The 23,339-nt window shown below is 37.8% G+C and overlaps 1 protein-coding gene across 1 annotated transcript in view; it reads left to right on the top strand.

Annotated features, from left to right (window-relative positions):
- The first annotated feature begins 3,752 nt into the window (after nucleotides 1-3,752).
- LOC131157743 (uncharacterized) overlaps nucleotides 3,753-23,339 on the top strand; it is a 44,872-nt gene continuing 25,285 nt past the window's right edge. Inside the window, exons 1-3 of the mRNA XM_058112093.1 lie at nucleotides 3,753-4,189; nucleotides 15,535-16,537; nucleotides 21,972-23,039. Of these exons, the coding sequence (XP_057968076.1) occupies nucleotides 3,753-4,189; nucleotides 15,535-16,537; nucleotides 21,972-23,039 (2,508 nt within the window). The remainder of the gene's footprint in view (nucleotides 4,190-15,534; nucleotides 16,538-21,971; nucleotides 23,040-23,339) is intronic.

The following is a 23,339-nucleotide window of genomic DNA, read 5'->3' as shown; positions in this document are numbered from 1 at the left end:
TATAAGTGGTACAAGAAAAAAAGTAAGCTTTGAAACACTATGATCTATTTAAATTTATATACATACATACATACATACATATTGTTGGCCTAACATGACTTTCAAATCTTGTTTTGATGATAACAAGTGAAGGATAATTTAACATGTGTTTGTTAGAGCGATGATGTTTCAGGAAAGACAAAGTTCAAAATAAAAGCAATGGAAAGCTCAAGATCACTAAGGACTCAAAAGCCACATTCATATATAGAGTTATAAGCTTTGATATCATTTCACATACTCATACATTTACAACCAATATTTATCGGCGAGAGTTCCCAAGGATAAGGGAGTTTACACGCCTATACATGTAACGCCCCTCTGCTTTGATTTCATTTGTAACCTTACTCGATTAATTCGAGTGCGACTACAACTGATATTCATTAGAGCACTCACCTTACTCAGTAAGCCCTCAGGCGGAAAGTTTTGCTTCCCCCTAATTATTTATGCCATTAAATACACACTATTTCATTTCTCATTTCATACTCTATAGCTTTCATAAGCTTTTATTTCTTAAATTCATATTCAATAGTTTTAATTCTCAAGAACATGTTCTAACTCAATAAATATCCATGTATACGTAAATCCACATACATGTACTTTATATAATACATCATATCACCTAATTTTAACTCTCAACACATACTTACTTTCCATACTAAGCATTCCTCCCCAACGGCATCAGTAGGAATTTCACAATATGGTTCCCTTACTGAGCATACCTCCCCAATGACATCAGTAGGAACATCACCCACACAATTTCCATACTGAGCATACCTACCCATTGGAATCAATAGGAACTACACACACACAATTTCCATACTGAGCATACCTCCCCATTGGCATCAATAGGAACTACACACAAAATTTTCATAATGAGAATACCTCCCCATCGGCATCAGTAGGAACTCATTTTCACAGTTTAGTATTCGTATTTCAGTATTCACATTTCAGTATTCTCATTTCAGTATATTCATTCGTCTCATCACATCAGTAATATTCTCATCATTTTCTATTTCCTTCTTATCATTTCGGTACACATTCCTTTCTCATAATAGTATATATCTCATTTCACGTATTTCAACATTTCTTAATAAAACATATCAATATTTCTTATTTCCTCATTTATCATAGAAAACATTTCTATATATACATATCATATTCCAACCCTTTCTAGTAAAATACACATTAGTACGTCACAATTCATCATTTTCATTATTTCAAATCTCATATCGTCAAACTCAGTATATAAAACATAATTGGGTTTTCCCTTATCTTTATTTCCGCATAAAACATTTCAATATATACATATCATAGTCTCGTTATTCTTAGTGCAAATCATGTAACCCAGTTTCAAATACATTTCCAGTATAAATCATATGCCACAATTTAATTTGATATTCGTATCATAATAATCACAGGCAAAATATCCTATTCTCTTTTCCACATATTTATTCAACTAGTAATTTCCAAAAATAACTGTTATAATTTATTCTCTTTACCTAACTTACTGAGAGGCTTGCTAAAATACCCAATCCCACAACCATGGCGTTCAAAACTCAGAACCCTAAAATTCACATTTCCCCCAAATCAATTAGTTCAATTCCTAGAATAATAATTCTTTTAATATTTCCTAAGCCCACACACTCCCAATACTAATTAAACTTTGAAAATAATTAATGGATATAATTCCACTATCCTACCCTAACCTTGGAGTGGTACCTAGGAAACCCAAATTAAAAATCTACTCCGACTAAAATGACAAGGATTAGAGCTAGGACCCCCTAGTGGTGTCCGATCGTAGATTTGGTTAAAAATTTAAGGAGAAATTGAGGAGAGAGTGAGAGGTTACCTTACCCCAGGAGTAGTGCCTAGGTCGCTCCTACGACACATCCACTCCGGTTAAAATATCTGTGGCAGAGAATGGAACCCAGGGGTATTTTCTGTTTTTTGATCGATGCCCATTTGGCCAAGAAAATCAAGGAGAGCGAGCGAGAGAGAGAGAGAGAGAGAGAGAGAGAGAGAGAGAGAGAGAAGATGAGGAGAGAGACGGAGAGTGAGAGAGGCGTTTGGGGGGGCACTGCTCCTCAAATTGTAAAGTTACAATCTCAGCTTCAGGAGAGAAAGATATATATATTATAATATTATATTATTATATTATACTATTAAATTAATATATTATATTATAATATTTAATTATTAATTAATTAATGAACTGTTTTTTTTTTAAATCACTACATCCACCTGTTATAATTATTTTTGAGGCGTTACAGTGGTAGTCACCTGTTACCGATGCGGACAGCTGGCCCATATGGCATGGGATTATCATGCACCTCTGAGCTATGTGCCTGCTCCTAGACCGTACCGAGGAAATTACCCAGCACTCCAAGGCGACCAACAGAGGATGGAATACCGCCCCAATGCGGGTCTATGCACTAACCCCGGGAGACGCAGAGGTAGCAAGCGATGTGGTGACATGTATTATTTATGTTTTGCCATATAAAGTTGTTGCTTTATTTGATTCAGAGGTGACACATTCCTTTTTGGCTTGAGAGTTCGTTAAATTGTGTGGGATAAAAGTTCAACCACTAGATGTTAACTTATTAGTGGCTACACTGATGGGGACTGTAGTGTTGTGTAGGAGAGTAATCAAAGATTGTCCAATCAGTATTCAGGGGAGGTCATTGCCAACTAACTTGGTAATACTAGACATGTAGGGGTTTGAGGTAATTTTGGGGATGAACTAGTTAGCTGCTAACTATGCCAGTATCGACTGCCATAAGAAAGAAGTAGTATTCAAACCTCTAGGAGAGCAGGAGTACCAATTTGTGGGGATATGTGTGCGCTCCCCACTACAGATATTATCAATTGTTCAGGTGAGGAGGTTGCTGTTGGAGGGATGCTAGGGGTACTCGGCCTATGTAAAGGAATCATCAGAAGGGGAATCCAGGTTGGAATATATTCCGATAGTGAAATATTTTTCTGATGTGTTTCCGGAGGATTTGCCGGGACTGCCTCCGGATCGTGGGGTTGAGTTCGCTATCAAACTATCTCTGGAAACAACACCAATTTCTAAAGCGCAGTACATAATGGCTATATATATATATATATATATATATATATATATATATATATATATATATATAATAATATTATATTATATATACTATTAAATTAATATATTATATTATATTATTTAATTATTAATTAATTAATTAATTAATTTTTTTTTGAAATCACTACATCCACCTATTATAATTATTTTTGGGGCGTTACAGGTGTAGTCTCTTGTTACCGATGCAGACAGCTGGCCCATATGGCGCGAGATTATCATGCACCCTAGAGCTATACGCCTGTTCTTAGATCGTACTGAGGAAATTACCCAGCACTCCAAGGTGACCAAAAGAGGATGGAATACCACCCCAACGCAGGTCTATGCACTAACCCTGAGAGACGCAGAGGCCGAAAATGATGTGGTGACAGGTATTATTCATGTTTTGCCATATAAAGCTGTTACTTTGTTTGATTCAGGGGTGACACATTCCTTTTTGGCTCGAGAGTTCGGTAAATTGTGTGGGATAAAAGCTCAACCATTGGATGTTAATTTATTAGTTGCTACACTGACAGAGACAGTAGTGTTGTGTAGGAGAGTAATCAAAGATTGTCCAATCAGTATTTAGGGGAGGTCATTGCCAATTAACTTGGTAATACTAGACATGCAGGGGTTTGACGTAATTTTGGGGATGAATTGGTTAGCTGCTAACTATGCCAGTATCGACTGCCATAAGAAAGAAGTAGTATTCAAATCTCCAGGAGAGCAGGAGTATCGATTTGTGGGGACATGTGTGCGCACCCCACCACAGATATTATCAACTGTTCAGGTGAGGAGGTTGCTATTGGAGGGATGCCAGGGGTACTTGGCCTGTGTAAAGGAATCATTGGAAGGGGAATCCAGATTGGAATATATTTCGATAGTGAAAGATTTTCCTAATGTGTTTTTGGAGGATTTGTCGGGACTCCCTCTTGATCGTAAGGTCGAGTTTGCTATCGAACTATCCATAGAAACAACGCCAATTTCTAAAGCGCCATATAGAATGGTTCCGATGGAATTGAAAGAGTTGAAAGAGCAGATACAGGAGTTGCTGGACAAAGGGTTCATCAGGCCTAGTCTGTAATAACTCGAGGAATTAATCAGGGCCTCATCAACGAACACAGGGGATTCGTCGACGAGAAGGTACGAAGAGAGGGTTTAAGGTAGACTGAAACTCATCGATGAGGGTGCAGGTTCGTTGACGAACTTTCTACAAGACTCATTGACAAGATGAAGTGTCTTGTCGACGAAACTGGCCCTATAAATAGTTGAAACTCATATTTTTCAGTAGTAAATCTCGCGAGGAACTTTCTTTCTCTCTCTAAAATGTCTTCCTATCATCTCTTCGATCCTAGCTCCATTTCTCACCGAATTGAAGATCTGACGCACCACAACGCTCCTGACAAAGTTCTTTGCAAGTCTGCTGGAGCTGATCGTTGGTGGAGATGGTTTGAAATTCATTCCAATTTCAGGATAAGATATTTTGTCCAGTTTTTACCTTTCCCACATTATAGGAAATGTACTATGCAATGAAATACTGATATTTTGTTCTGGGATGATGTTTTCAGGATGTTGAACAGGGAACCCTGTGGGTATAGGGCCATAGTGCAGTAGGGGTTTTTCCAGAGTTTAGGTAAGGGAAATATGTTATGCTAGAAATTTTGTTATATATTTCAGAGGATTATGAATGTGTATTTATAAGCATGCAGATCATATTATTTTTTTTCCAGAATAGCATGAATATTATTTTTACACTAGAATTATAGAAATTGAGCATGAGATTTTGATTTCCCAAATGTGTGGCATGAGTTTATTATAGTATAGTATGTAGATTTTAAAGTATTATAGATATTCAGTTATACAAATTATAGTAATGAATGAGACTTACAATATTTCTCAGAATAACATGATTTCTAGACCATAACATTCACATAGAAATTATAGACAGATATTACAGAAATTATAGACAGATATACAAATATTTCAGACAGATATTACAGAAATTACAGGCAGATATTACAGATAGATATCACAGTTATTACAGACATATATAAGATATTTTAATAGATATTATAGATAATTCAGATAGATATTTCAGATATTAAAGCTCAGATTTATAGTGTTATGGTTGTTTTGAAATCATGTTAAAAGCAGGAAGATGATTATATATTTGTATATGTAAACAATATTACACAATATTAGACTCTTGTGGATATTACAGACAGAGATATACAGTAGAGCATGGTACTGTTGCTATTTTAGACACGTGTAACCACATGACTTAGATAGTATGTGGATTCTGTCTAACCATGGGAGAAGACATTGCAATCTCCCCAGCATGCTGGGTTGAGGTAGCCGATTAGACGATGATAGAGGTTAGAGATGGCCCGGAGTGATTACAGTGGGCTAGATTTACATAGATTGGCAGATGCTAGAGATTCAGATTGACTTGCCTGGTAGGCCAACCAGAGTAAGTGCAGCCTACGGGCCTCACAACCCTATCATGAGGGGATATATCATGATATACAGATCCCAAGGTAAAACACAAGTTCCTATGTACAAATATGTCACACAACAGTAGTTTATATTATTATATTAGTAGTATGTACAGATAGAAAACTCAGATACATAGTTGTACTTTAAAATTACATGATATATGTAACAACCTTATAAATTTCTCCTAATTCTTTTATTTATTTATATATATACTGTACAATTTATAATGCTTTGATACTAGACTGGATTAAACCCAACCATCAACCTAAGCAATGAGAAGCGGATTTCAAATAAACACAACCATATATAAATATATACAATACCAGAGTGCTAAAATGTTTCCCAAAATATACATATATGACCGTTTCCCAAAATACCCTCAACTAGTTAGGGCTATACAAAAATATCCCAAAAATAATCACTCTACTGTCAGGGTTGTACTGAAGCCCCTCTATTTGCGAGCTTGATCTGGTCGCCCACTTGGATCACTTGAAAAATATTAAGGTAATGGGATGAGACGACGCTCAATAAGACGAAATATGCTATTGCTAGTGTGTGACAAATGAGTTATATTACTATGAAAATCCGTCTCCACATAATCATGTATAACTAAATATGAGAATACAAGTACAAATAACTTGTAAAGCCACCACTTGTACCCATGTTGCTTAACATATATGTTTTTATAGGTTTTCCATTCATAATACTTCTACTATACATAAGTACACCCACTGTTACTGTAAAACTGTATATACACATAATAATTGAAAACTTCCCTGTGGATAACTATATGTCATGATATAACCCCTCATGACAGGGTTGTACGGCCCGTAGGCGGGATCTACCCTGGTTGGCTGACCAGGATAAACTACTATACTCCATCAGTCTGATCAGCCCTCCTCAACCCATATCTGATGGGGAGCCTGTCCACTCGTGGGCTTTATACGATCGACTTATACCACGTATTATCTGAATAGGTGGTTGCACTCTATACTGTATATAGTTATGGTACCGTGTTCTGTAATCTGTAATGGTCCATTAGGGTCTAATACTATATAATACATCTTTATATACAACTATCTGTTTTATCATGATTCTGTAATAACTGTATAAACCATGACACTGTGATAAATTGTATCTGTATCAGCTGTATTTCAGAAATGAACTGTAAAACTGTATGTCATGGTACTGTAAACTATATCTGTATCAACTATATAATCATGGTATTCTGTAATTACTATAAAACATATCCACTGTCTGTATATTTTGTAAAACATAACTCTGAAAAATACTGTAAAACATGTTTTTGTACTATATCTATATTCTTAAGCCACACAGTAATTTTAAAACATATTAAACATACTTGATAAACTATATAAATTTCTGCTATGAATAATAATTTGGTAGAATATATATAATTTTATACTAAAATCATACTCGTATAACCTAACATAGTATATTTCCCTTACCTGATTTCTACTAAAAACCCCTCACGGTAACGGGTCTTACACCCGCTGGGTTCTTCACTCAACACCCTGAAAACCATATATCCCAGAACAAAATATCACTATTTCTACATCTACAATATTTCCTATGACTACTGGAAAGCCAAATTTTTCTTAAAAGACCTTGCCTTGAATTTGGGATGAAATCCAACTTCATCCCACTGACGATCCACTCCAGTAGACCTGGAGAAAACTTCCCTAGGAGCGTCGTGGTAGCCTCAGATCGTCAATCCGACGAACGACGAAGCTAAAATCGAAGAGAGATGGAGGTAGAGCCGTAAGAGAGAGAGAGGGAGTGAATTTCTGTGAATTTTCTGCTTAAAAATCCAACTTTCAACTATTTATAGAACCAGATTCATCGACGAGACACGTCACCTGGTCGACGAGTCCTGTAGAAAGTTCGTCGATGAATTTGCACCCTCGTCGATGAATTTTAGACTTTTCAAAAATCCTCTCTCGGTCTCGTCGACGAGATCCTGAAGAACCCTTGTCGACGAATCCCCTGTGTTCGTCGACGAGGCTTGGAAAGATTTCTTGGGATTATCACATCCAATGTGCAACGTCGTCGATGAGCGCGAAGCGTTCGTCGATGAAGTTAGCTGCCTCCTTCTATTACTATTTTCATTTTTCTCCCTCTTTATTATTTAAATACCATTATTCTTCGGGTCGTTACAATATATACTCTATACAGTTTATCAGTAGTATTTTGGTATTTTAAATGTTTGACCTAACTGCCACACATTAGTAGTAGCATATTTCCACTTACTGAGCGTTGACTCATCCCAGTGACTTACTGTTTTTTAGGAGATCCGGCTAGGCGAGCAGATCACGCTCACGGGTAGAGGTTGACTAGAGATGCCCTTACTAGAAGGGTAGGTATGTTTTGGTATTAGTGATTTGGGAATAGTTTCTAGAGTTTGATGTTGTCACTGGGTATTTAGTATTGTAAAAATATATTTTAGATTATTATAGTTTCTAGTATTGTGTATAAGACAGTGTACAATTTTTCAGTTACCGCTGCCTAGATGCATATGATACACAAAATTATTCTCAGCACTCCTTGGAGCCTGAGGTTACCAGTAGTACTTCAGACAGATGTCAATTATTATATTCAGATAGAAAGGAAGAAAAATAATTTATAAATAGCAGGTTGTTACATAGTTTGTCTCCCTAGGGAGCACCGATATTATTTGTGAAAAAGGAAGATGGGTTGATGAGAATGTGCATCAACTACAGAGAATTCAATAAAGTGACAATTAAGAATAAATACTCACTTCTCCGCATCAATGACTTGTTTGATAAACTTCAGGGGATACAAACTTTCTCCAAGATTGATCTATGATCCGGGTACCATCAAGTGAAGGTTAAGGTAGAGGATGTTTCGAAAACAGCGTTCTGAACTCGGTATGTCTATTATGAATTTCTGGTTATGCCGTTCGGACTAACGAATGTTCCTACTGTGTTCATGGACCTAATGAATAGGGTTTTCCATCAGTATCTGGATCAGTTACTTTGTGATTTTTATTGATGATATTTTGGTGTATTCAAGGAGCCCCGAGGAGCATGAGGATCATTTGAGGACAGTTCTTCAGATATTGAGAAAAAGGAGACTATATGCTAAATTCAAGAAGTGTGAGTTCTGGTTAAAACTAGTTACATTCCTCGGGCATGTTATATCCAAGGGTGGAATTTATGTGGATCCAAGCAAAATAGAGGTGGTAGTGGACTAGGAAAGACCAAGAAATGTGTAGGAGGTTTGGAGTTTCATGGGATTGACATGATACTATCGCCGGTTTGTAGAGGGATTCTCTAAATGTTCAGGTGCTTTGACAAAATTGACCAGGAAAAGTGTGAAGTTTGATTAGACCAATGAGTGTGAACAGAGTTTTTAGGAGTTAAAGTAGCGACTTATCACTGCACCGGTTTTGACAATACCTTCGAGAGAAGAAGGTTTTGTAATTTATAGTGATACGTCATGCAAAGGGCTCGGATGTGTGCTGATGCAACAGGGGAAAATGGTAATTTATGCTTTCCGGTAGTTTAAAGAGTATGAGAAGAACTACCCTACACATGATTTAGAATTGGCAGCAGTGGTATATGCATTAAATATTTGGAGACACTATTTGTATGTGGGTAGGTGTGAGATCTTCATAGACCACAAAAGCCTTAAATACATTTTCACGCAAAAAGAGTTGAATATGAGGCAGAGGAGGTGGCTCGAATTGATTAAAGATTATGACTGCACCACCAGTTACCACCACGGGAAAACTAATGTGGCAGCTGATGCTTTGAACCAGAAATCAGGGAATGCCTCAGTATCAGCAATAGTGACTCAGCATCCGATCCAAATGGATTTAGAAAGGCTGGGTGTGGAGTTGGTAGAAGGGAATCAACGGATTTTATTGGATAGAATTAAGATTGCTCATATGCAAAATGTAGCTGGATAAAGTGTAGAATGGTTAGGGAGTAGAGTTTAATATCTCAGATGATGGAGCTTTGAGGTTCCGTACCAGACTTTGCGTACCTGCTGATGCTAAAATCAAAAGAATTATCCTAGAGGAAGCACATCGATTCTTTTATACAGTGCACCCTGGAAGCACTAAGATGTACAAGGATCTACGAGAATCTTTTTGGTGGAGCAATATGAAGAAAGAAATCACTGAATATGTGCAGCAGTATTTGACATGCTAGCAGGTGAAAGCTAAGCATCAGAGACCGGCGGGATTGTCGCAGCCACTTCACATCCCTGAATGGAAGTGAGAGCACATTTCGATGGATTTTGTCATAGGGTTACCGTGGGAACTTCATGGACAAGATGCCATCTGGGTAGTCGTGGATAGATTAACGAAAATTGCCCACTTTCTTCCCATTAGAGTTAACTACTCCATAAGTAGATTGATAGAATTGTGCATATAGGAGATAGTTAGGCTGCATGGCATGCCAGTGCCCATAGTTTTGGATTGAGACCCACGGTTCACATCTCAATTTTGGAAGAGTTTGCAAGGAGTCATGGGTTCTCAGCTGACATTTAACACAACATTTTATCCTCAGACCGATGGACAGACAGAAAGAACCATATAGATACTAGAGGATATGCTATGAGCTTGTGTGCTAGACTTTGGAGGTAGTTGGATGCAATTTTTACCACTAGTTGAATTTGTTTATAATAACAGTTACCAGGCCAGCATTAGGATGACACTATATAAAGCGTTGTATGGCTGAAGGTACTGATCTCCATTATATTGGGATGAAATTGGTGAAAGATAGATATTGGGGCCAAAGATAGTTTAGTAGACTTCAGAAAAGCTCAGACTCATCCGAGACCGAATCAAAACAGCTTAAAGTCGATAGAAAAATTATGCAGACACTCGCCGAAGAGAGCTGGAGTTTGGTGTAGGGGATCATATATTCTTGAAAGTTGCACCAATAAAAGGAGTTATGAGGTTTGGGAAAAAGAGTAAGCTGAGCCATAGATTTTTTGAACCATTTGAGATATTGGAAAGAGTGAGTCCAATTGACTATAAGTTAGCATTACCTCCGATGCCATCTAAGATCCATGACGTATTTCATGTATCAATGTTGAAGAAGCACGTCCTTGATCCTTCCCATGTAATAAATTATGAAACATTAAAGCTTAGAGATACCCTGTCATATGAAGAAGTGCTAGTGCAGATTTTGGATCGGAAGAAACAAAAGTTACGCACTAAAAGGATCCCACTAGTAAAAGTACTCTTACGGAATCACGCAGTTAAAGAAGCTTCATAGGAGTTGGAGGATAAGATGCATCAGAAATATTTGTACTTGTTCAGTGGGACCCAGAGATAGATAGGTAAAGGTAAGCAACAATTTTTTTTTTTGGCTTTTGTCCTGTATAGTGTAATATAGTTGATTATAGATATGTGTTTTGGTTTTAGGTTATATTGGTTTTGGGAGAATTTTTATTTTTGTGATTGATTGTAATCTCCCAAGACCTAAATTGTAACCACGGTATTCTTCCGCCACTAGTGAGGGTTATTAATAAATTTGGGATTGGGACGGGGCTGCTATTTGAGTGGTTGCCGACTCTCTCTAGAGTCGAATAAACATTTCAGTGATTCCTAGAGGAGATTGTGATAAGAGTAGGTCAACAAATTTCGAGAATGAAATTTTTATAAGGAGAGGAGAATGTAACGACCCAAAAAAATAATATGCATGGAAGTGTAAAAAAAAAAAAGTTATTAGAAATTTTTTTAAAAAATATTAAAAGAATTAAATTAAATTAAATTAAGTTAATTAATTAATTAATTAAACAAAAAGTAATTATTAATTAAATAATATAATATAATATAACAATATATTAATATAATATATGACATGAATATATATATATATATATATATAAGGTTATATAATATTATTATATATATAAGGAATCTGGATGCATATGGAAGCATCTAGATCCATTAAAAGAAATTAAAATCAAACCCCCCCAATTTTTAATACGGGCCAAATTCAACCTCTCTCTCTCCTCACGGTCTCCCACTCTCTCCATTTTTTTTTCATCCGTAAGCCGAATAAAAAAAGGAACATCACCACAAGGTCCCGACTTTGATTTTGAGTAAGTTAATCGGAGCAGATTTTTGATTTGAGAATCCTAGACATCACTTTAAGGCTAAGGTGAAGAGTATAAATTATATTTGTTGTTTTAAAATTTTAACCGATTAAATTGAGTATTTAATTATTAAATTGTAATTTTGATTATATTATATTTTTGAAATTATTCTTGAGATTAAATTAAATTACAAGATTGGATTATATTAGATATTTGGAAATATTCCTAGGATTAAGTTAAACTGTAGGGATTTGATTAAATAAAATTTTTAGGGAATATTATGAAATTATATTAAATTGTAAGTATTTGATTAAATTAGATTTCGAGAAATATTTTGGAATTAGATTAAACTTTGGGGATTTGATCATATTGGTGTTTTTAAATATGTTAGAAATTAAATTTAAATATGGAAAGTGGGTCATACCCGCATTTTCTTTAAAATTTATTCAGTTAATGGGAGCGTATTAGCCTAGGGATGTTAGGATAGTAATTATTGAGAGGTTGAGCTTATTAAATTAAGGTGTGTGAATACAGGGATTTGTGCGAACGCTGCATGCACTACTTTAGGATTCCTGCGGGCATTTCTCCAGGAATCAGGTAAGGAGAATAAATTATGTCAGAAATTTTTAGAAATTAATCGATTAAATTAAAGTATAATATGAAAATATTATCTGTGATTTTTTTTTTTGACTTATTGGGCATTTGAATATAAGTAGCCTTGGACTATCCTATGTTTTACTGGACAATTATTATATTGTAGAATATTACTAAAAATCTGTGTGGCATGAGAAAAGGGTTTTGATTATTGTAAAATAAATATGTGAAAATATTATATGATGAAATGTGATTTATGTGAAATATATGTTTTATACAGATATGATTTATACAAAAATGATGATATGATACATATACAGACAAGTTTTATCAGATATGATGATTTGTGATATATACAGACACGATTTATAGATATGATGAAATGAGATATATAAAGACATGATGTAATATGTATATTGAGTGGTGAAAATGAGAGCCCGATTGGTTATTGATGTATATGAAAGCACGGTACCGTTGCTAGAGACTGGTTAGTGCAATCACACAGCTCAGAGAGCATGTTGATAATGGGAGTCGATTGAACTTGCAGAGAGATGTTGATCGCCCCTGGGTTTGGACCAAGCCGCGATGGGCCAATCATACTACAGATGAGGTATTTTGACTTAGCCTAGTAGGCCAACCATGGTTAAGTCTTGCCTTCGGGCCACACAACTCGATCATATGAGATTATTACATGACGATGATATAAATGTGTTCCTCATTATAGACACGATACACTCATATGATTGTATTTTGATAGACATGTTGTTTTATACACAGAAATATTTACTAAGCAAGATCATATTTTCGAGAAAAGTATATGGTTGCAAATATATATACGTATGTGGACATGAGTACAGTTACCATGATTTCTTAGTTGAATTAATATTTATATGAACATGTTATGATACACTAAATCTCATTAGCCACACACATATAATAGTTTATCCCCACTTACTTAGAGGTGTCTCACCCCAAAGATCTTAAATATTTTAGAAAATTCCGGCAGCCATGCAGAGCAAGCTCCAAGATAGAAGAAACATAGTTTTTATAGTTTAGGGTATGTGTTTTATTTTTGGGAGTGGGGATATGTTGCATAATCCTTGGGATATCAATTGGATTTTTGGGAGTTATATGTATTTCAGTGGAGACTTTAGAACTTTGGTATTGTACATGAGGATTAGAGGTATTATGTTTTTCCGCTGCATTGACTTTGATGATGATATTATGGTATTAGAGATGTATGGTAATATATATATATATATATATATATATATATATATATATATATAGGCATCACAATAACTATTTGCACCAAGATATTTTCCCCGTGGGTGTGAAATCAAATTTAAGGATAGTGATCCTTTCACATCTTAGATTAACCTTGACGAGTACAAAATCTATTGATTTTTGAAGGAGGAGAAAATCGAGCTTGGTAAATACAGATAAATAAACAAAAAAAAATTCTACTCCTTAATGAGTACAAAATCTAAATCTAGAAATGCAATAAAAAATTATTCATACCTCAATTTTTGCATGAACCTCGAAGCGACTAAAAAAAACAATTAATCAGAGCTTTTTTTATGTATCATATTTAACATCGAATCACATTAATTCATAAGTTGAGGTATATCACACATATATATGTGTGTGACTTTGTGTCATTTAAGAACCCAAATACTTGTGCATGTTACTATATTAGAATAATTATGGGTATAGAATACATATGTGCCTTGCCTCGCATTTTTGTATTTACTATTTTTTAAGAGATAATTAAAAATTGAGAAGTTAAATAAGAAGTTATAAATATTTTTTAAAAAATTTTAAAATTAAAATTACTTATTTACTCATATTTTTTAAATGTTGTAATTATATGACACTAGCAAAATTGAGAGTATTTTAAAAAGAGAAGAAAATATCGAATGAAAAAACTCTATCATCTTCCCTTAATTAGTAGCATAAATATAGATGATTTTCAATCGTAAACTCATATATAACCAACTTTTAACAGTTAACCGTTATTCATTGTTAGCCATCAAACTCCAAACTAGTCTCGCTCTCTCTCTCTCTCTCTCTCTCTCTCTCTCTCTCTCTCTCTCTCTCTCTCTCTCTCTCTCTCTCTCTCTCTCTCTCTCTCTCTCTCTCTCTCTCTCTCCATGATTGTAACTTTTTTCTTTCTTTCTTTCTGTTTGGCCTCCCAGAAAATAAATGAAAATGGTGGATTCAGGAAACCATATTATTAGGGCGGCCGGAAAGGTGAAAGGTAATGACATGGTATGCCAATATGCCCGGAAGATAACCTCAAAGGGTTTTTGGCATGGAAATAATCCTTTTGATCACTCTTCCCCTGTTCTCATGGCTCAGATTATTCTCATTTTCTTTGCCACGAGATGTGTCCACGCCTTGTTAAGACCTCTTGGCCTAAGCAATGTCATGTCCTATGTCATTGTAAGCTCCCCTTCATTCCTCTCTCTCTCTCTCTCTCTCATTATTTTTGACTAATATCTCATGCATGCATCATTACAATATCTTACAATCTTCAATCATTCCCTTAATCTTATTTAACGCAAGCAATATTTCTCACAAAAGTTATTCATAAATCTTATTTAATTAATTCGTACCATTCCTCTTAATTTCAAGAATAAAAACCTTCCACAAATCTAACTCCCTTGAGATTAGGAAAAATTAAATATGCATACATCCCTTTCAAATTTTAAATCTCCCCAAACATTCGATTTTCAAAATGCTTATACCTCATTTGGGCTCGACAATAAATTAATAGAACGGAGTGTGTGTTTTTCAAAATCAAATATGAAGGTGAAATTTTTTAGAACCTCAGAAAAGGTTCAAATCATTTTACTGGGTCTATAAAATTTTCAGGAGTTGTCGTCCTTTAGCCAAATCTCAACGCAAATCAAATATCTTGTGCCCTAAAATTATTTACATTGAAATTTATGAAGACCCTCCAAATCACCTTCGTGAAAAAATAAAATCCATGCTCTCACAGTTCATTACAATTTGGGAAAACCCGTTAACCCAATAATCTTGCCTCCCCCTAAATCCTACTTAAGTGCTCTCGTAGAATACAACTGGGGAAAGTCATCTGGTCACTTATCTACAACAATGCACCAAGAGTCTATGTTTTGGAAAATATCTATACATTAAAGCACATGTCCACACACTTGCATTCTTGTTTAGCTACTGATCATAATTAACATGTTCAGTTTCCACCAGGCTGGTGTAATCCTAGGGCCCTCAGTTATAGCAAGGAACAGCACCTACACAAACAACATATTCCCCCCAGGAGGCACGGTTGCGCTGGAAACTTTCGCGAACTTCGGGTTCATGATCCACGCATTTGTGCTAGGGGTGCAGTTCGATGCAACCATGTTGAGGAGCATAGGAAGAAGGGCTGCAGCCATAGGTCTCTGCGGCAATGTACTTCCTCTAGCGCTTGGTTTTATGGCCTTGAAGGGCGTACAACTAGACGAGGCCCAGTTTTTTGGGTTTGAGATGATGGTGATAAGGAATTCTGTCACTTACTTCGTTGTCACTGCCAGTGTACTCACCGATCTCGACATTCTCAACTCGGAGGTTGGCTGCTTGGCCACCTTTGTTGCTTGCATCAGTGATGCGAGTAGTTGGATCGTGGTTGAACTACTTCCCAAAATAGTTACTGCAATTATGACATCCTCAGCGACACCGTTTCTGCCAAGTCTGCTCTTGGTAGGATACTATGGTCTTGTGTACTTCGCTCTTCGGCCTCTGGTTATGTGGATCGTAAGGAGCACTCCTGAAGGAAAACCCATGAAGGGGAGTCATTTTCTTGCAATTCTTATGCTGCTGTTAATGGTAGGGAACTCTGGGGACGTCATTGGGCAACACTGTGCATTAACAGCTTTTGCCTTCGGCTTGTTTTTACCCTCCACGCCACCGCTGACCTCGACTTTGGTGGAGAAGCTTAACATCATTGCTTCCGGGGTGCTGCTTCCCGTTTTCTGTGCCAGCACTGGGGCTAGGGTTGATGTTTTTTCTGCACTGGGAGGAGGGAAGTGGGTGTTCACAGAGATTGCCATTCTTATGGCATACGTGGGAAAGTTCATAGGCACTATTGTGCCGTCCCTTTACTTTGAAGTTCCATTCAAGGATGCTCTTTCTCTGGCTTTGATCATGTGCTGCAAAGGCATTGTGGAGATTGCTTTCTATAGCGCCTTCTTGGATAATGAGGTACTGCAAACCATCTTTCCCTCTTTTCTTCCTAATGATCAGCAAAAGTTGGTCAAGACAGTCCGAACCGATCAGAGTTTAAAATCATTTAGGTTACATTTATCCCACCAAATGTGTATTCATAGAAAAGAATGGTCATTTCATGAAGATTTAATAGCTTACATGGGAAAATGTGTTGCAACCAAAAAGCAAATATTGATGCAAAATTTTTATTAATCCATAATAAGTTAGATGACGAACGTTTATTCCTATCATATTCATGGTTGGAATAACAAACGTTTTTAAATGAACAATTTGTTCCTAAATTATTACATCCCTATACAATTATTTTTAAATTTTCATTGCATTCTATCCTATTCCTCGAATATGAACCAGACCTAATTTCTAGGTTAAGCTTGGTTCATTGGATATCTATTTCTAATAATAGAACAACATAATATAAGGATTTGTTATCTTACAAAAAACAATGTCATCATATACAATTTTACGACACATTTAGTATACATGTGATGGGTGGAGAGGAACACTCAGTCACTGGATGTGACTGAAACTCAGTGAGGATAAATACCAAACAAGTATATTTCAATCTGAAAAATAATACAGGGGAATTCAAACAACAAAATCTCTCGCTCACTCACTGGCTTTCAACTCTCAACACACCACATTGCTCACATTTACTCACACACAACTCAGCTATTTATAGTAATTATAGAAATCAAATAATCAACAATGGTGGGTGCAAATCTTCAATAGCGGTGGGCTGGTAGGTGGAGTAGGTTGCCTGCAAATCTCCAATGTCCACAACGGTGGGCTGCCGGTCTTCAATGGAGGTGGGCTGCCGGTCTTCAAGTTTAATCTTCAACATCCCCCCTTAAACTTGACTCTCCTAATTTTGTCATTCCGAGCATTGTCTTCAGTCTTGCAAAAATATCATGTCTGAGTGGTTTTGTGAAAATGTCAGCAATCTGATCATACGTTCTGCAAGATATCAATTTCATTTCTTTCTTCCTGTAACCCTTGGCGACATGTTTTGCTTTGTATCTCTGGACTTCTCTTTGAGTGTTCTTCTTGGTCTTGTAGACCCATTTTACACCAATAGTTTTGTGGCTCTTCGGGAGATTTGTCAACTCCCAAGTCTTGTTCTTCTTGATGGATTGTATCTTCTCATCCATCATTTTTCTCCATTTGTTTTCTTCGTTAGCTTTCTCAAAGCTAATTGGGTCGCTAATTAGCAACAGGCAGTTTAGAGCAATATATTCTTCCATTGGTTCTGTATTTTCATACAGATCGGCTAGATTTCGAGCTCCTCTAGGTCTCATGTCTGAGATTTCACGCTCTATTGGTGATGGAACTTCATTTGTCTGTGGTGAACCATGTGGAGGTGTCTGCAGCTCAGGAATTTGTGGCTCGATAGCCACTTCTCTTGTCTGTGTAGGTTCTTCTCCTTCAAGTGTCAATTCCGCATCTTTGGAACATTCAACCTGGTCCCATTTCCAGGATTCATTTTCTTCAAAGATGACATCCCGACTGTGAAAGACTTTCTTATTGATGGGATTGTAAAGTCGATATCCCATGGTGCTGTCACCGTATCCTACAAGGATACACTTCTCTCCTTTATCATCCAGCTTTGTCCTTCTTGCTTCTGGGATCTTGGCGTAGGCTATGGAGCCAAACACCCTAAGATGACTCACACTGGGCTTGTGAGTACTCCAGGCTTCATATGGTGTCTTTGTATCAAGACTCTTCGTCGGACACCTATTGAGCAGATAGACTGCACATAACACTGCTTCTGCCCAAAAACTCTTGGGCACATTTTTATCCTTTAACATGCTTCTAGCCATGTTAAGAATTGTGCGGTTCTTCCTTTCGGCTACACCATTCAACTGGGGAGTGTATGATGGTGTGAACTGTTTCTGAATTCCTTGTTGTCTAAGGAATTCCAGGAAAGCTTCGTCTTTGTACTCTCCTCCTTGGTCTGACCGGAGTGACTTGATGCGGAAGCCACTCTGTTTCTCCACAAGAGTTTTGAACTCTTTGAACTTGTCAAACACCTCTGACTTCCTTTTCAAGAAGTAAACCCAGGTCTTCCTGCTGTAGTCGTCGATGAAGGTGAGGAAGTATCGATTCTGTGCATTCGAAAATGGTCTTAGTGGACCACACACATCTGTGTGTATTAGCTGGAGCGGCATGGTTGATCTCCAGTTGGCTTGCTTTCCAAAGCTGTTTCTATCTTGCTTACTCAAAATACAGCTTTCACATATCACATTTGGATGATGAATATTGGGTAAGCCCTTCACCATCTTCTTGCTTCCCAATTGTTTCAAACTTTCAAAGTTTAGATGCCCATACCTTAGATGCCATAGCCAGTCTTTATCTTTAAGGATAGCGCTCAAACACCTTGGCGTATCATGTTGGATGGTGAGCGGAAACATTCGATTCTTTGCCATTTGAACTCGAGTAACAAGCTTTCCTCGAGCATCTATTATCACCATCTGCTTATCACTGAGGCTAATTCGATAGCCTCTCTCCACGAGCTGTCCGAGACTAAGTATATTAGTCTTCATGGCTGGCACATAGTAGACGTTGGAGATGTAAGCATGATCTCCAGACTTCTGTTTGATCAAAACATCTCCTCTCCCTTGGACTGCAATTTTAGAATTATCTCCGAAAGAGATCTCCCCCTGAACTTTCTCATCAAGTTCAAAGAATAGGTTCTTTCTGCCAGTCATATGGTTGCTGGCTCCAGAATCAAGGTACCAAACGCTTTGGTCCTGGGGAGTTGAATTGTGTGCCATCAGCATCAACGACTCTCCATCTGCATGATCAGTTTCGGCAAGGTTGGCCTCCTCGCTAACCTTTTCTTGTTGTCGCCCCCAACATTCATTGCTATAGTGTCCATACTTGTGACAATTGTAGCATTGAATGTTTCTTTTGTCTACATTTGAGCGATTATTATATCCTCCTCTTCTTCCTTGTCCTCTGCCTTGTGGGACATAGCTCTGTTGATTTCGTCCTCCTCTAATGGGACCTCTTCTGCCTCTGCCACCTTCTCTGGAGTTAAAATTCCCAGAATTTCTTCCACGAGATCCTCGGTCTCGTCCTCTTCCTTGTTGTGACGTCCCCCCTTTGTCGTATCTATCTGTAGTGAGGGACAACTTCGTTTGGAGAGCTTGCTCCAGTGCTTTATCATCACTTCTTCTATTGACTTTTTGCTCATGGGCTTGGAGTGAGCCCACAAGTTCTTCTACAGACATTGTTTCCAAGTCTTTTGTCTCCTCTAGGGTCACAGCTATATAATCATATTTTGGATCTAAAGATCGCAAAATTTTTTCACAAATTCTCTCGTCATTGAGAATTTCTCCATTTCTTCTTAATTGATTTGATACTACCATTACTCGTGTATAGTAGTCTGAAATGGATTCAGTAGACTTCATTTTGAGAGATTCGAACTCACCTCGCAATGTCTGAAGACGAATCTTTTTTACTTTATCTGCACCTTTGTGTGTTCGATGGAGAGAGTCCCAGACTTCTTTAGATGTCTTTGCGGAGGCGATGATTTCGAACGTGGCCTCATCAAGGCCTTGGTAGATTATGGATTTTGCCTTGCAATCTTTCTTTCGATCGGCTCGCAAGGTTGTTCTTTGAGCTTCGGGCATAGCTGCTTCGACTTCTTTTGATGGGCTTTCTCTGTACCCATCTTCAACGATGTCCATGACATCCTGAGAACCTAAAAGGGCTCTCATTTGAATCGACCAGCTGTCATAATTCTCTCGGGTCAATTTTGGAATGACCGATTGGATAGTACCGTTAGCCATCGAATTTAATATATAAAAAACGGAGAAATGGGGGCTGATTTTGGTAAATATAATGTCACCAATAAATTCAGAAGATTGAAAAACCTTAGGAACCGGTTTTGGTTTGCAAAGAACCGGTCTAAAAATCACCGAACCGGCTATAGGAAAATTCTGGTGAATTTTTAAACTAACCGGTTTAACTTAACGGCCGCTTAACGGCGTTAATTTTTCCGTTACGCCACGTGGCGTTCTCTGCGCGTGCCTCGTGTCGCTGCTGGAGGCGGGTCGGATGCGGGTCAAAGCTCGGGTACGGATCCGGGTTGCTGGTCGTGGATCCGGTTCGCGGGTCGATGGGCCGGGTTGCGGGTCGCTGTCCGGGTCGGATCTCGCCAATTGGGCGAAGAAGATGAGTGCGGGAGCGTGAGGCGCGTGTGGCCGTCTGCCGGAGTCTTCGTCGGCGCGTGCAGCGCGTGGGAAGAGCGCTGTCTTCGTGGGAGGCGCGTGGGAGCGTGTGTAGACTCTCCCAGTGTTCGTTTGAGACGTAGTTTCCACCGTTGGAATCGTCTCGAGTCTAATTGCACAATGGCAGACTCAATTTGGTATTTGGAGCAACTTCAAAACTGAGAACAAAATTGAATTTCTCCTCTGTTCGCCTCTGTTTGGCGAATTCCGGCGTACCTAGATTCTCTGATACCACTGATGGGTGGAGAGGAACACTCAGTCACTGGATGTGACTGAAACTCAGTGAGGATAAATACCAAACAAGTATATTTCAATCTGAAAAATAATACAGGGGAATTCAAACAACAAAATCTCTCGCTCACTCACTGGCTTTCAACTCTCAACACACCACATTGCTCACATTTACTCACACACAACTCAGCTATTTATAGTAATTATAGAAATCAAATAATCAACAATGGTGGGTGCAAATCTTCAATAGCGGTGGGCTGGTAGGTGGAGTAGGTTGCCTGCAAATCTCCAATGTCCACAACGGTGGGCTGCCGGTCTTCAATGGAGGTGGGCTGCCGGTCTTCAAGTTTAATCTTCAACAACATGAATGGAGTAGAATCAAATAGTATACAGGAATGGAATTTAAACAAACAAAAGAGTTTAATTTAAATTTATTTTTGCATATTTTCTATTAAAATTTTTATTTCATTCCATTCCTAATCCATTCCATTTCACAAACCAAACATGACGCGTTACGACCAATTTTAGGAAAAAAAAGGAGAAAGAAAAAAAAAAAAAGAAAGGAAGAAAACATTACAATTTTAATTTATCCTTTTCATAAAATATTGATACGCACCATATCTCACGGGCTACATTTAGCAGCTGGAAATTAAAGTTTGCAAAATATAAGAAGGCTTAATAATCTTTAGCAATTACCAAGTTTGATCCAGCTTTTTTTTTTTTTTTTTTTTTAATTTTTTTTAATTACCAATCGTATTCACAAATTTGAATTTCTTATCCTGTCTTTCATTGCTTCCATTACAGTTTGTTGTGGAACTAAACACTGACCATAGACTAACAAAGAAAGTTCTAGACACAACTTTCCTGTCTTTTGGCATGAATGTTCATATTAGGATCAATTTTTTTTTTTTTTTTTTGTTGTTGATAAGTTTTTCGATTATCTACAGCTTGTAAACCAAGAAACGTATGCCCTCTTAGTGATCAGCATGGTGATAATAACTTGGATATGCAGACCCATCGTGCGTTACCTCTATGATCCTTCAGTCAAATACGTGGTTCAAAAGGGACTGAATAGGATTATCTACCGTGCAACAACAGATCTCCGGTTACTGGTTTGCATTCACAGTGAGGAAAACGTATCCCCCATCATCCAGTTCCTTGAAACCTCCAACCCAACAAGAATCAGCCCCATTTCCATCTTCACCCTCCAGCTAACAGACCTTGAAGGTAGAGCGGCAGCCGTTCTCGCACCAGTTCACCATAAAAGCAAGCCTACCTCGCAACTCACCCGCCCCGAGCGCATCGCCAATGCCTTCAACAACTTCGAGCAGAGCAACCATGGTAGCATCACGTTGCAGCACTTCATTGCAGTCGCACCATATGCAAGCATGCATGACGACATATGCACCCTCGCACTCGACAAGAGAACAAGCATTGTGATCGTCCCTTTCCACAAGCGCTGGGCCATTGATGGGGATGTGGAAGCTACCTTCCCCTCTATTAGGATTGTGAACAAAAACGTCATCGGCAAGGCTCCTTGCTCTGTTGGAATCCTCATCGATCGAAGCCAGATAGTGGGGAAACGGCCGGCTTTGGCAGCCCCATCATTGTACCGCATCGCCATGATCTTCCTTGGTGGTGCTGATGATTGGGAGGCGCTGGAATATAGCCGACGCATGGCTGGACATCCCGGTGTTAGCCTTACTGTGGTTTGGATTAAATCGTGCTTTTTTTATGAAATGACGGATACCATTGACAGTAAACTGATGTATGACTCAAGGGCTACTGCAACAGGCAGGGAGAAAATTGTTTACAGGGAAGAGATTGTGACAAATGGGGTTGGAACAACGCAGGTCATTCGATCCATGGAGTCAGCTTATGATCTATTCATAGTGGGAAGACGACATGATACAGAGTCTCCAGCTACACAAGGCCTAACAGAGTGGGGTGACTGCCCTGAGCTGGGGCTAATTGGAGACATGTTAACCGCATCGGAGTTTCATTTTTCAGTATTGGTAATGCAACATTAACAGTAACTGGGAGATGGGTTGTAATATCTTTGTTCTGTTTGTAGAGATAGAGACATTTAGGTGTGTTTTGATGTACAGGTTTTGGGTTTGGTGTGCTTTTGCGGTGCTATGCAGCTTACTTTTGTACTCCTATTACATGTCTTCGTTTTCTTTTGCAATTTTAAGCAAACTTTAAAAGTAGGGATATTTTGGATGACATGGTAAGTGTTTAACATTAATGTACTTTTTGAGACTTGCCAAGTGCATGTTGGGTGCTATGGGAAAAATAATGGAAACTGTTTGCAA

Source organism: Malania oleifera, chromosome 6 (genome assembly GCF_029873635.1).
Source record: "Malania oleifera isolate guangnan ecotype guangnan chromosome 6, ASM2987363v1, whole genome shotgun sequence".
Lineage (NCBI taxonomy): Eukaryota > Viridiplantae > Streptophyta > Magnoliopsida > Santalales > Ximeniaceae > Malania > Malania oleifera.
This window is presented reverse-complemented; position numbering and strand designations above follow the sequence as displayed.